This window comes from Asterias rubens, chromosome 1, assembly GCF_902459465.1.
Source record: "Asterias rubens chromosome 1, eAstRub1.3, whole genome shotgun sequence".
NCBI lineage: Eukaryota > Metazoa > Echinodermata > Asteroidea > Forcipulatida > Asteriidae > Asterias > Asterias rubens.
This window is the reverse complement of record NC_047062.1, coordinates 19,401,703-19,415,492: the sequence shown is the minus strand read 5'-3', so window position 1 is coordinate 19,415,492 and position 13,790 is coordinate 19,401,703. Positions and strand designations below refer to the sequence as shown.

At 38.5% G+C, this 13,790-nt stretch overlaps 1 protein-coding gene across 1 annotated transcript in view; it reads left to right on the top strand.

The window, feature by feature from the left end:
• LOC117299251 (1-phosphatidylinositol 4,5-bisphosphate phosphodiesterase beta-1-like) overlaps positions 1-13,136 on the top strand; it is a 105,125-nt gene extending 91,989 nt beyond the window's left edge. Inside the window, exons 24-35 of the mRNA XM_033782733.1 lie at positions 46-142; positions 1,251-1,335; positions 1,698-1,770; positions 2,113-2,164; positions 3,375-3,529; positions 5,485-5,649; positions 6,065-6,164; positions 7,282-7,505; positions 7,907-8,123; positions 9,064-9,183; positions 12,172-12,215; positions 12,939-13,136. Coding sequence (XP_033638624.1) covers positions 46-142; positions 1,251-1,335; positions 1,698-1,770; positions 2,113-2,164; positions 3,375-3,529; positions 5,485-5,649; positions 6,065-6,164; positions 7,282-7,505; positions 7,907-8,123; positions 9,064-9,183; positions 12,172-12,215; positions 12,939-13,136 — 1,530 coding nt within the window. The remainder of the gene's footprint in view (positions 1-45; positions 143-1,250; positions 1,336-1,697; positions 1,771-2,112; positions 2,165-3,374; positions 3,530-5,484; positions 5,650-6,064; positions 6,165-7,281; positions 7,506-7,906; positions 8,124-9,063; positions 9,184-12,171; positions 12,216-12,938) is intronic.
• Positions 13,137-13,790: the final 654 nt, after the last annotated feature.

The following is a 13,790-nucleotide window of genomic DNA, read 5'->3' as shown; positions in this document are numbered from 1 at the left end:
AATATGCTCGGCTGACAATTTTGTATTTTGTTGCTCCACTGATAGGGTACAGCAGGGCAGGAAGCTGAAGCCGGCCGTGAGATGTCCGCTCTCGTCAACTACATTCAGCCTGTCCACTTCCACACATTCGAGGCATCAGAAAGTAAGATGTTGATAAATTCACAATTTAGGTTAAATGGTAATGACAATAGATACCTGTCTTTATAATGGGAGACTTTCTGGGACGATAGAGGGCAGCAGACTTACCGGGTAAATCCATTGTTCTCAGAATTATGCGCATGTTCAGAACTACGTAAACAATGGAAATTTACCCGGTATGTCTGCTGCCACCTAGGGTTGGAAAGTCTCCTATTGGCGTGTCCAGGCCCAGCTGTCTAGTGCATCACACTCAAGCAGGCCTGTATGCTTCATTTTTGAAAGGGCAAGGGCACCAATGCATTTTCTCCTTGGTAAAGGACACCCTTTGAGGAAATTGTAAATTTCTACTGGAGCATTTCCAGGCCACCAGAGCAATGACCGGGGGCATGGAGGCAATCGCCTTCGTTGCCTCCAAGAAGTATCATGCCTGCTCAAGTTCTGATGGCTGAATCACCAGTCATGGCACTTGATGTCTTTAAGGAAAGCACAAGGATTAATCGCTTCTCTTATGAATGTATAAATAGGAACCTGAGAGGGCTGAGACAGTATTGTGTTGTACATCCTCTTAGCACTACTTTAAGCACCTTGGCATTGTATGCTCCCCAGGGAGTTGAGAAAGTTGAAGGACTGCACTCCTTTAACTTTCTCAACTCCACTCCTTCAACTTTCTCAACTCCCTGGGAGCATTTCGAGTAATCTAAGTATGCCCGATGATCAGTGATAACAATGTTGAAAATGATATGACGCTATATAAGAATCAAGTATGAGGCTTAAATATGTATATTTAGTATTTGTGATCATTAAAAAACGCAACCTCTTCACTCAACAGGATATATTTTGTTGCATAAGATAAACTCAACTGGTTCTTATCTTGGCTGTTTTCCTGTTTTTTTTATGTGAATGTTTAAATGGTACTTGGCAACCTTTATAAGTGCTGAATGTGAATTTACTTTTCTCCTCAAGATAAGCCGAGTATACTGTTTGAAAAGTCGTGACCAAACCGGCTCTTTTCAAGCCAACGCTTCATCAGTAGAGAATTATTACGTGGTTGTACAAGCAAGTTTACAATTATTTACAGCTTATTCTGAATTTGCTTTTTTTTTTCTTTTCAGAGAGGAATCGGAGTTATGAGATCTCATCCTTTGTTGAGACGTCAGCGATGAATAGAGTCAAGGAAAATCCCATCCAGTTCACAAAGTATCCTTTAATATGGATTTCAACCCAAAGCGAGTAGCCTGTTTTTTTTTGTCCTTTCGGAACTCAGATAGAATGGAGTATACTTTGCTTATCACACATCAGTGTAAAACCTGGTTCATACTTTCCCATGAATGTGAATGTGATTTGAATTTTGACGTCACAAATTCTCAAACGAAAATAATTCGCAACAGTTGAACTGTGTTCAGCTCCTGCAAAACAATCGTGACAAAAACAGCCATTGGATGTACATAGGCCAGGCAGCTTGCGCGTACTAAATAGAAAGTGCTGTTAACAAAACAAAAGGTTACTGTTCTTCTAAGCTTAATTTTTTTTAAAAATGTTCCTTGATTGTTACTCTTCAGCTACAACAAACGACAACTTTCCCGTATCTATCCAAGAGGAGCAAGGGTCGACTCTGGCAACTATATGCCACAGGTAAAAGGGATAAACAACAGTGCCCAACTTCAAGCTTCTTAAGTACCAAAAAACCTGAACAAAAACGTTATTGGTTACCAGAATAAGGACATTGTATAGTGGCATCACCACCGGCAGTCAAGCATTCTCCAGAAGACAAACAAATGATACTGTTGAAATGTTGAGACCGCACTGGCTTGTTTCAGTGCCAACACTCCCACAAAAAAGATTTACTACATATTTGTACCTGCAAGTTAACTATTTATTTATAGGTAATTTTTTTTGTCACACCATGCAAAGCTTCAAACACTGTTTACATGAATTTAATCACTTTGTCTACTTTGATATTGATATTTGATATAGATCTTCTGGAATGTCGGATGTCAGATGGTTGCGTTAAACTACCAGACCCTTGGTAAGTGGTATTAGCAGAAATTTTTAATCCAAAGAGTCTTTGAGCTTGCTTATATGTCTCTCAATATCTGAAACTCAGTCCGTATATATCCAGAGGGGAGGGGAATGGGCCAGAGGGGAGGGGAGGAGGCAGGGGGACTGGATCAGCCTCCCCCAATCAAAACCCTTGCACCAATCTTGCACCCAAAGCATAAGATGGAGAAAATGAATAAAATAATTATTTGATACTAAGCCCCCCCCCCCCCCCAACAACAAAAAGGTGACGTCACTGCCCCCCCCTTTCATGTCTAGTCACACCGCTGATGAAACTTGTCCATCAAAGGGAAATGGTAGGACCAAACATAAATAATTGTGTCTTCTCTGGCAAGGGGAATGCTTTTACTTTAAAGTGTTCTATATTTTGTAATGATCAAAAGGTCATTAAAAAATAGATCAAAATCAACAAATGAGACATTGACTTAAAAATTGCATTTTGTTTTGGCCAAACAATTACTTTCAAGACCTTTTGATCAATAGACCCCAATTACCAGGAGCTAAAAAATATGCAAAAGGAATTTATCAAACCCTTACAAATTACACCAATGACTTTATATTTCTGACCAGATATAATAGTAGTCTGCATTAATGACCTTGTTTATTTGTATTTTGAATCTTCGGACATAACTCTTTGTTGGCAGGGGGCGTCTAGGGTAAGACAAAAGTTTGTTTTAAACTTTCATCAATGTGGCATCCCTCCAAAACCCCAACAACAAATGGAATTACATGTATATAAAAACAGAGAAAATAAAAATATGAATATATATATATATCAAAGTCTTACATAGCGCACATATCTACCAAACTAGGTACTCAAGGCGCTGAGTATATACAAACTTTCAGAAAGATAGGTTATTGCAGAGATGAATTCTGAGACCCAATTATGTAGCACCATATAAGGGTTTACAAGGTGCTACGGCGCATACAGCAGCCACAGCCAGGAACACCGGGGCGATCCCATTCTCTTTACGATAAGTGCACTGAGTTCTTTTACATGCGTTACACAACACATGGGACCAACAGCTTTACGTCCCATCCGAAGGACGAAGCAATGGTTAATTGTCTTTCTTAAAGACACAAGTGTTAGGGCATGGAATACACAAAATAGAGATGATGAAGTTTCTTAAGTTCTGAGCAGAGGAAATAATAGTCAGCATGATTCTCTTGTGTTTCAGATCTTCCAATGCAGCTGAATATGGGTTATTTTGAGATAAACGGTCGCACTGGGTACATTCTTAAGCCAGAGTTCATGAGACGTAAAGATCGCCTCTTTGATCCGTTTGCCGAGTCTACAATGGATGGTGTAGTGGCAGCCACGGTAGAAGTCAGAGTGAGTATATTGATGGTGGATGTAACAGGCAGAAACAGTTGGACTTGAATCATCGGGATTCTTCAATGAAATGTATTAAAGGGTGTGGGTACTTTTTGTACAACACAAAACACAACCGTCCACAGATTTGCATGAAACTTCTACGGGTTAAAGATAATGATGGTAGAAAGCTTCCCTTAAAATAGTACTTGCTGAGGAGGAGCTGTAGTTTTTGAGAAATTAGTAAAACAGTTTCACCTCTCAGTGAGACAAAAATTATTTTAACATGTACAACTGATTTATGCGACTGTCCTGAAAACATTGCTCTGTGATTTTCACTTTTTTTTTCTCTCAAAAACTTGACGACTATACTACATAAACTGCTCACAAAAAGTAAGGAAACTTTTTTCAATCCAGTATACTTGGTATTATTTAATACTCTCTTTGTATATGGTATATATCATTGCAAAGCTGAACTCTTCCTCTTTAAAATGATACCACAATTGCAATGATTACATGTTGCTGGACTTGACCACGTTAATGAGAATGAGACAAAGTCACAAATCAAATGTGCAAAAATTAGCAAATTTTGTGTTACTGTATGAATTGACACTGTAATTCAAACAAGCAAGACAACTTACTGATCTTAATTCACTTGATTGAGACAAGAAATTTGGTATAGAGCAAGACAACTTACTGATCTTAATACACTTTATTGATACAAAAAGTTCAGTAACAAGTGGATGATCCGAAGGCGTTGATGACAGCCTGGCACCTTCTTCTCATGCTGCACACAAGTCTTTTGATGCACTGATGATGAGGAATTGGCGTTCCATTCTTCATTAAGGAACCTGGTTAGGTCAGCCACAGTTGATGTGTTGGTGGTTCTGGCGCGGACAGCGAGGCCAAGCTGGTCCCACAGATGTTCCATGGGATTCAGGTCTGGACTGTTAGTGGGCAAATCCATCCGGTGCACCCCAACATTTTTCAGGTAGTCAGTCACCAGTCGGGCTCGATTGGGGCGAGCGTTTTCATCTTGAAAGATGGAGTTTGGTCCAAAGTCTGCAAGTATGGGACTGCATTCGGCTGTAGAATATCGTCTTGCAAATACCCATCAAACAAGGTGTTTTTCATGAGAAGAGGGTAAATTGTGTCCGATGATCTCACTGGTGCAAATCATTGTGTAATGGTTCTGAAAAGCTTGATCGGTTTGATTAATGAGCATTACCTATTGACCATTCACAGACAACGGTAATTTTGGCACATTTGATTTGTGACTTTGCCTCATTGTTATTCATGTAGCCAACTTTAGCAACATGTAGTCATTGCAAATGTGGTATCATTTTTAAGAGGAACAGTTCAGCTTTGCATTGATATATACCAAATACAAAGAGAGTACTAAATAATAACAAATATACTGGATTGAAAAAAGTTTCCTTACTTTTTGTGAGCAGTTTACATCTACATTCACAGTGAGTAGGGACCAAAACCTTGATCCACAAAAGGTATCAAAGCCCTTTAAACAGGCTAAAAATATATATTCTGGTCTCATTTTGACATGCTGGCACGAGAAACAACTATTGTTGAGTTAGTGTGTTCGTTGAGTCTAGAAGATATGCAAAGATTGATCCAGGTCTTCAGGAATGCTGAAGCCAATTGATCGCCATGTTGACATGCAGCAACAGCCTTAGCAGTCAATTTGGACCCAGCCGAATTGACTGCATCTACTTGTTAGGGCCCAAGTTCATAAAGCTGTTAAGCAGAAAATACTGCTTGACAAATTTCTTTGCAAAGCAAAAATTGAGTTGGGCACCAGCCACAACAATAAAAACTTAATGTAATTTGGGCTGGTAACCTGATTCTGCTAAGCAACACTATTCTGTGCTTAGCAAGTTTTTGTGCTTACAGGTATATGAAATTTTGCCCAGGTAATGAATCAGAAATGATGCCTTAAATTGTATCCTTTCCCCTATCAGGTCATAAGTGGTCAATTCTTAAGTGATCGAAGGGTCAACACATACGTAGAAGTGGACATGTTTGGCCTCCCTGCTGACACGGTGCGGAGGCGCTACAAGACCAAGTCATCCAGTTCTAACTCCATCAATCCCGTCTTTGATGGTGATCACTTTGTCTTCAGAAAGGTACCTCACAGTTTTCACCTCATCAGTTGTACATGAATTCATTCTGCAGGGCGAAGGTGATTTCATCTGGATCTGGATATATATCCTCAACACTCTCTTTAGAGCCAAACGAGAAGAGAGAAGACAATGAAGAAATTTCAGTTTTAGATGTGGGAGGAAAACCCCAGAGAATTATTCCAGGGAAAACCCATACAGTCAATGCACACAGAGTTCTCTTTCCCAGTAACAGAAGGCTGTAAGCAATAAAATGGCTCCTGAACAAAAAATATTAAAGTTCTTGTAGCCAGAGACATGTTTTCTCATTCCCATGCAGAATTAAACTAAAATAAACCTGTGAATGGCAGAGAACCGGTATACTTTCACTCTCATATTTCTTTGAAAAACAATTTTTTCTTATGTCATTCCTTCCATGTAGGTTATTATGCCCGAGTTGGCCATGCTTCGTATTGCAGTGTTTGAAGACAATGGAAAGATGGTTGGACACAGAATACTACCTGTGGAATCACTCAGACCAGGTGAGATAGCATCAGAAATTTACGTTGACACCAAAGTATACTGTCCGAAACGATTAGCCCATCAATACTCAAAAGATATTAATCTACATTGTGTCACCACAAATTTCTTATGTTATTGTATATCTACCATGCATACCTTTGAGTCTTTTTATTGATATTTTCCGATTATGTTTGCCGTTGGAAAAAAGTTTATTTTTTTTATTTTTTATTCTCCCAAGACGCATCATGGCTGTTAATGTTTTTCTTTTTAAAGACAGTGGACACTATTGGTTATTGTCAAAGACCAGTCTTCTCAACAGTTTATCTCAACATATACATAAAATAACAAACCTGTGAAAATTTGAGCTCAATTGGTCGTTGAAGTTGCGAGATAATAATGAAAGAAAAAAACACCCTTGTCACACGAAGTTGTATGCTTTCAGATGCTTGATTTCGAGACTTTAAATTCTAAATCTGAGGTCTCAAAATCAAATTCGTGGAAAATTACTTCTTTCTCGAAAACTACGTAACCTCAGAGAGAGCCGTTTCCCACAATGTTTTATACTACCAACCTCTCCCCATTACTCGTCACCAAGAAAGGTTTTATGATAATAAATCTTTTGAGTAATTATCAATAGTGTCCACTGCCTTTAAGGAAGTATAGATATAGCACTGTCCAGTGCTTTCCATATTGTGTTATATTTCATCCATGACCTTTTGCATTTTCTGGAGTAGACAAATGTTGATATGCAGTTCACTCCAAGATCAACCCGATTGAAGCTCACAAAATGCCATTATTGACTTAGGCTAAATAAATAAAAAAAATCGTTAGCATCCTGCCGTTTAAAAAAAATGGAAGGAGAAGGGCCTTTTTTTCCTTCTATTTTTTAAATGGTCGCCCATCACTTTTTTTTAGGACAACCAGCTGGGATTTTTTTTCAAAAGAGATTTGTTTTTGTATGAGATCATTAAAAAGTTTTTTTTTTTTTTTTCGTGAAAAAATATTAATAAAATGGAGACGGTCTCTAAAAAGGAAGAGAGCAGGGACGCTAAACATGTTTTTTTGGGGAGGGCCTTATCAGGTGCAAAAGTATTTGCCCATGACTGTCTGTCTTGTCTGTTGATACTCTCCTTCTAGGGTACCGCCACATCTTCCTGTGCAACGAGTCCAACCAGCCCCTGATGCTCCCTACACTCTTCCTCAACATTAGGGTAAAAGACTACGTTCCCGAAGGGATGATCAACTTTGCCGATGCTCTGGCCAATCCCATCGCCCATCAGAGCAAGGTGGAGAAGAGAGCCGCTCAGCTCAAGGCTCTGGAGGAAGAGGAGGTTAAGGTCAAAGAACAAGAGAAGCCACAGGTATGGGGTGCAAAGGTTAATTATCCTGGGGTGGATTTCTTATCTCGAGTTAGGATGAGTAACTCGTCCTAACTTAAGACTAGCCTTAAGTTTTTAACTCTTAGTGAAATCGAGCCCTGGGGTAAAAGGGTTTTGATACCTTTTGTAGATCAAGTTTTTGGCAGTGACATGAATCCTTACCCACTGTGAACGACGATGTGTGTGATATAATTTACCTGTAGAAGTTTCAGTTTCATTAGTCAATAGGTTTTGGAGGGGGAAAAAAAGAGTGAAAATCGAGGGGACTTCTTGTTATGAACTTCACTGCAGCGGAGTGAGTTCTTATTGGTCTTGACTAGCCTCCTCCAGTCATCGTCAGGCTTTACTTCTAAAAAAACCTTCTTAACATTTTAATTTCTAAGGACCAAGAGAATGGGGAGGAAGAGGAGACTCCGGAGGTTGCCGAGGGCGTTGTAGAGCGTAAACCCTCGGACGCTCCTGCCTCAACCACCCCAGTCGCCCCTAGCACAACCACCGGGGCCTACCGTAAGAACACCATCACTGAACAGAATGGCGTGAAATCCAGCTCTAAACTTCAGAATAGCATGGCTGTACTTACTCCTGCCTCCTCGCTGGGCGGTAAGTCACAAGTTTTGCTTTCTAGTTTTGGAGTTTTAAAAAACTTTCTTGTGGAAATTAATTCAATATTAACTTATCGCGTAATATTTTTCATCAGGGAGTTGTATCATTTGAAAAAATTCCCTTATTTTTTTTTTTAATTGAAAAAGAATTAAGACAACTTGATGAACAACTACCAGTATTCTGCCTGACAGTATCAAGGGTTCCGGGTTCGAATGTGGACAATAATGATATATCTCAGGAAATATTTATTGTATGATAGCTTGTTACTTTAGTTCATGACTCATCATTAACTCACTTAAGAGGATTGTGCAATGTAAAATCATCTCAAAAGAGCGGTTACATTAATCATTTATCATTCCAAAATTATTTGTTCAAGGTCCAGTCATTATTAATGACATTTTTTATTGTTTTGTGACATGAATATTTATGATTTGTTTCACTTGTTTTTGTTTGCCATTTAAAGGAATCATATGCAAAGGTATTGAGCCAAAGATACATTTGTCACCTGATAAAATTGTCATCTGAATATTCATGGTACTTAATTGAATTTTACACCTGGAGGTCGACTCTGTAATTCTAGTTCATATATCAAAGGATCAGAAATGTTTGTAACGGTTGAAGTGTCACCCTAGCTCAAGTGAGCTTCCTAAGTATGAGAGAGAGTTAGTATGAAAAACGCTGAAGGGGAACATTGAATCTTTTTGGTCTGGATATTTCCCTTACCATATTCAAAAGCTGGGTCATGGAATCGGTTTACAAGAAATAATGATGTTAGTCTCTCCCATACTTAAGATGGCTCACTAAGAATAGATTCTCATACAGCAAGCAGACTTGAGTTTTCAACCCACATATAATGCACTCAGTCATTTATTACGTTTCATTCATTCATTTTTTTCTCCTGCATAATTTTTCTCCCCTTGCCGCCTCCTGTAAGCAGACAGCATGGCCATGCCCAGATCCAGATCTCTGGGCACTGCCCAGTTTCAGATGGAATCCATGAGCTCCCCTCTCAATCAGAACAGTCGCAGCATTAGTGCACCCAATTTGGGTCAATCAGGTACTGATGGGTGCATGAAGCCACCCCTAGTCTCCCACACCCCTACTACCCTGCTTCTCCAGCACTCCCCTACCCCTACCCTCACCCTCAATAAACAGTGTACTCAGTAGGTTAATGAGGACAGCAACTCTTTATCATTTCTAATACTTCTTGATTTTACTTGAGTGTTGTAACTTGGTTTGTGGATCTGTATGGCTCAGTGTATTTAAACATATTCACTCGTAGTGGCAGCATGCATCTTAGTTGACATGCTACTTGCTTTTGCTCAAATCTCCTGGCTTGATAAAACTCCTGGCTTGATGAAGTTTTTTTTTCCCTAAATCTGTACATTTTTCATTTCTGAAAGCTAAACCAAAACGATTTCGGTGGAAGCTAACTTGTGTACTTGACCCAAATTTCATCTGAATCTTTCTACGTATGTGGTGTATCTAGACACAAACATTCTGTAAGCTTTGCTTTTTTTTTTAACAGGTAAGAAAAACGAGCACTTAATAATGGACGAGTTCTGTTTGGGGTGTTTAGAATCGATTTCCTATGTTGGTTAGCCATGAGTTTTGAGCACATTGCATTTGCATGAGTTGGGAATGATCTAGCATAGTAGATAAACAGCATGCTATTCTTCTGTTAGTAAAGGTTTATTCCTAGAATGACCTCGAAGACGATTGATTCAGATATTGATCAACTCCCGCCAAACTGTTCAAATTGTTGTAGTTTTGAGAATTGTAGTTAGAAATGTTCCACTGCATGCTGCTACAGACTGCAGTCAAATTGTTGTGCAATCCTTAGTTATTACTATGTTGCCATGGTATTGGTAGGCTTTGTCTCCACATTGTATTTGTATATAATGGCCTTTTTGCAGCGTTTCTGGAAACACTCAATTTTAGTCTGTTTTGGAAAATTGACATCACTATCACCGAATTTAAACCCAAGACACATTAACAGCAGGTGAAGAAGAAACCTGACTAACGTAGCAGTTGGCATGTGCCAATAATTTGATTCATCAAGTTCATTGGAAATACAAGGAAGTCGTACATTAAGAAGGTGGATATGCTATGGGCTCTGCTGCTTGTGGGCTCATTTCTCATGACTATCTTATGCAATGTAGATCAGAATGCAAGAACTAGGCAAACCGGCTTCTGCTTTGTGAGCAAGCCAGCTTCTGCCTCGTACACACTGCTAGTCTATTCCCATTGTATAACAACACTGGAGCATGAGGAGTCCACTTTATAATAACTCTGATTCCAGCTCTCTGTTTACCTGGTTATAAGTTAAACCTTGCAAGGACTCTTAGCGAAGTCAGACTGAAATCATACCCTACATCTAATCTGTGTCCATCTCCATTTTCAGCTAACGGTTGTCACTAAATCTTGTGCTTTCCTTTGCAGATCTGGATGCTCCTTCTTTCTCTTATAAATCCTCAAGCTTATTTAATATTGTGTTAGATTGTGTCAAGGTTCAGGATATCTGAAGTCTAATAGCTCTAGTGATTAATTCTAACAAGCTAGTGCACAAGTAGATTATGACTCACATTTCATATACAGCACACTGAACTTCTATTCCCTGAAGCAGCTTCCAGTGTCTGAATATTTGCATGGTTATCACTAAGCAATATTGTTGTTGCGTTACATCTTATTCCTTACCATTTCATCAAAGTGTGTGTGCTAATTAAACCTTTCAAGAATTTTAGATGTTCTTTACATGTGCAGTCACCCAAATTTGAATGTGAGAAAATTGCATTGTGTTGCGTAAAATAATTTTTTGCGCTCAAGTAAAAGTAAAATTTGGCGTCCGAAATTCTCGGAGAAAAAAGTAATTGTGATATGGCTTTCCAGCCCCTCGTTGCACCTCTGTTATTAAATGAGTCTTTTATTGAACAAAATTTGAACTAACTTATTAGATAATAGCAGCCCAGTCTTTTTACAGTATCATTGATAACTATGTAGACTCACTGAGCGTATTTTTCTATTTGTTAAACTGTGGCTTTTAATCATGATATTGACATGGAGTGAAGTTTGCATGACTGTGTTGTATACAATGTGCCATCTGTATATCAATTACTGACTAATAGATGTTAAATTTGCACCCTTACACTGATGGGGGTTAGCACTGCATACTCAGTACTTCCCCGAGTTCTGTGAAAAAATCACAGTCACATTACCCGGGTGGGATTCGAATCCACAACCTTTGCCATTCTAGTGCAGTGTCTTACCATCAAGACCACCGAGATTGCCCTGTAGCTAGAGCCAGTTCAAATCCTGTGATTTTTTTCACAGAAGTCAGGAAAGTGCTGAGTAAACAGTGTTAACACACTCGGTATAAGGGTAAAACCAAAATTTATTACTGACTAATCGTGTTTTTTTTTCTTTTTGATATAACTGCTGTCACTCTTTAATAGCTTTTTTCTTGTATCTACAAATTTCATCTTCATGCACAGCACATGTCTATATTTATCTTGGAAATTCTCATTCCACAGATTTAAATTTTAACATAATAATATTGTTCAGGAAGTGTTCAAACTGCTAACCCCACTGTAAGTGGAATAAATTCTGGACTCATGAACTTTTAGAATTTATAATGGCTGTTTTTTTTAGCATAATGGGACTATCATGGTTTGTGGTGATTTTGAATCATGGTAAAAACAAAAGCCTTTCTAACCCATCTTAAATTAATCTTTTGACTTTCGTCTTATCAAGAACCAGGCCTCGGGGGGTTTAAACCACTAGTTGAAAACCTCTTCACCACACATTGATTCCCTTAGTCTAACTTGCGCTTTGATGAAACTCTGATTTCTGTTCTTGGAAATGGACAAAACATTTGATGAAACAATCATTTTAAAGAGATGCACACAACTTTATGAAAGCACTTGTGCACCAGGAACTAATTTCTTTTAAAAAGTGCTCTCCAGAAAGATTTTGTTAAACTAAGAATAAAGTCATAACCAATACTCTACAGTTGTTTAATATTTCAATTTGTGGTGTAATCTTACAGAGGAGATACAAGCTGCTACCCTAGATGATATTAAACAACACAAGGTGGGTTTAACAACTTACAGTGATTAAATTTAAATAACCTCCAAACTAATTGTTTTCTGATAGTAAACGTCAAATTTTGTTTGAAAATGAGCCAACTAGGAGTTGAATTCGAATACCGTCTGGTACAATGACTTGCTGAGGTACAAGTAACTGCTTAAACTTGAATTCCTCAGACTAAAGAGAGAGTTGCCAGTCACCTGATTCGGGCAAGCATTTGCATAGTTACGCAAGAGACAGCAAACACACAATTCTGAATGAATGTGCATGGCACCACAAGGTACCAGGGTTTGCTCATCTTGAAGTTGCAATACAAAAGCTTGCCGGTAACCATTTTGACATGTACATGTACAGCAACTGCCCCCTTTAGTCTGAGGAATTCAAATTTAACCGATAACTTTCAACTTCAGTTGTCAAACCCACATTATTTTTAGAAAGCAGGGGAGAGACATGAGTTTAGTTTTGCAACTAGATCGTGCTTTTGCTTGTTCGTAATTGGAATTATCATCCTCAATGAGTTCCAGAGGTGGAAGGCAAGACAAGATACCACTATGCCAACCTTCATTTGAAGTTCATTGGAAGTTGTACATGTAGATGGTGGAAATGGCTTTGTTTCAATGAAAATGTCAAGAAAATGTTGTTGGTTACACAATTTCTCTATAAACAGTTATCTAGAGAAAGCTGCAATATTACAGTTTCTTTTTTGATTTGATTCCAAATGTTTAGAAATACAAGAAAGTCGTTCAGCGTCTGAACAATGAGCTGGAAAAATTGATCAAGAAGGAGGAGAAGAAACAGAGCAAACTCAAGAGATCCCACGTGAAGGAAATCGGCAAACTACGTAAATCCCACCAAAAGGCTTATAAGTCACTCGCTAAGAAGCAGACTGATCAGATCAAGAAAGCAGCCAAGAAAGGCCTGTAAGTAATCAAATAATAAATGTCTGTTTTTTTGTTGTTGGCACCCCCGATCAAAAATATTGACGAAATAGAGAGACCACCAATATAGGGCAAGATAGCTGACTTGGTAGAGCTCCAACTCGTTAATCAAGAGGTCGATGGTTTGAATCCCACTCAAGTAAATATTTATTTGTTCAACCCCGAAATTTGTTATTTTAAAATGTTTTTAAGAGATGGGTATTTGACAAAGTTGAAGGAATGATTTGAGAATGATGGATGTCAAGAGATACTTTTAACAGGCATGATATTCTTCCCTTTTTAATCTGATTTCCAATTAAGTTGCATTGCCTTCAAGAAATTAGTCAAATGTTTACCAAATCGCCTGAAAAATTCTGATTGGTCGATCCATAGCAACAGCAGTAAGGTATAAAACCAGGGTTTATATCAGACCCTGCGTAATATGCTGTTTTAAGTTGCATGTCAAGTTTGCTTAAAGATAAATTTGTTATGTCATGTGCGCTCGTGAATATGGAGACAAAATCAGCATGTCTGTGTTCCATTAATGGGTATTTTCTGATGCGCCTGTCAATGGCCTCAGCTGTAGCTAACGTTTCTTAAGTTGGTCACATCCATGATTGATGAGCCTAACACAATTTGTTGACTTATTTGTTTCTACAGT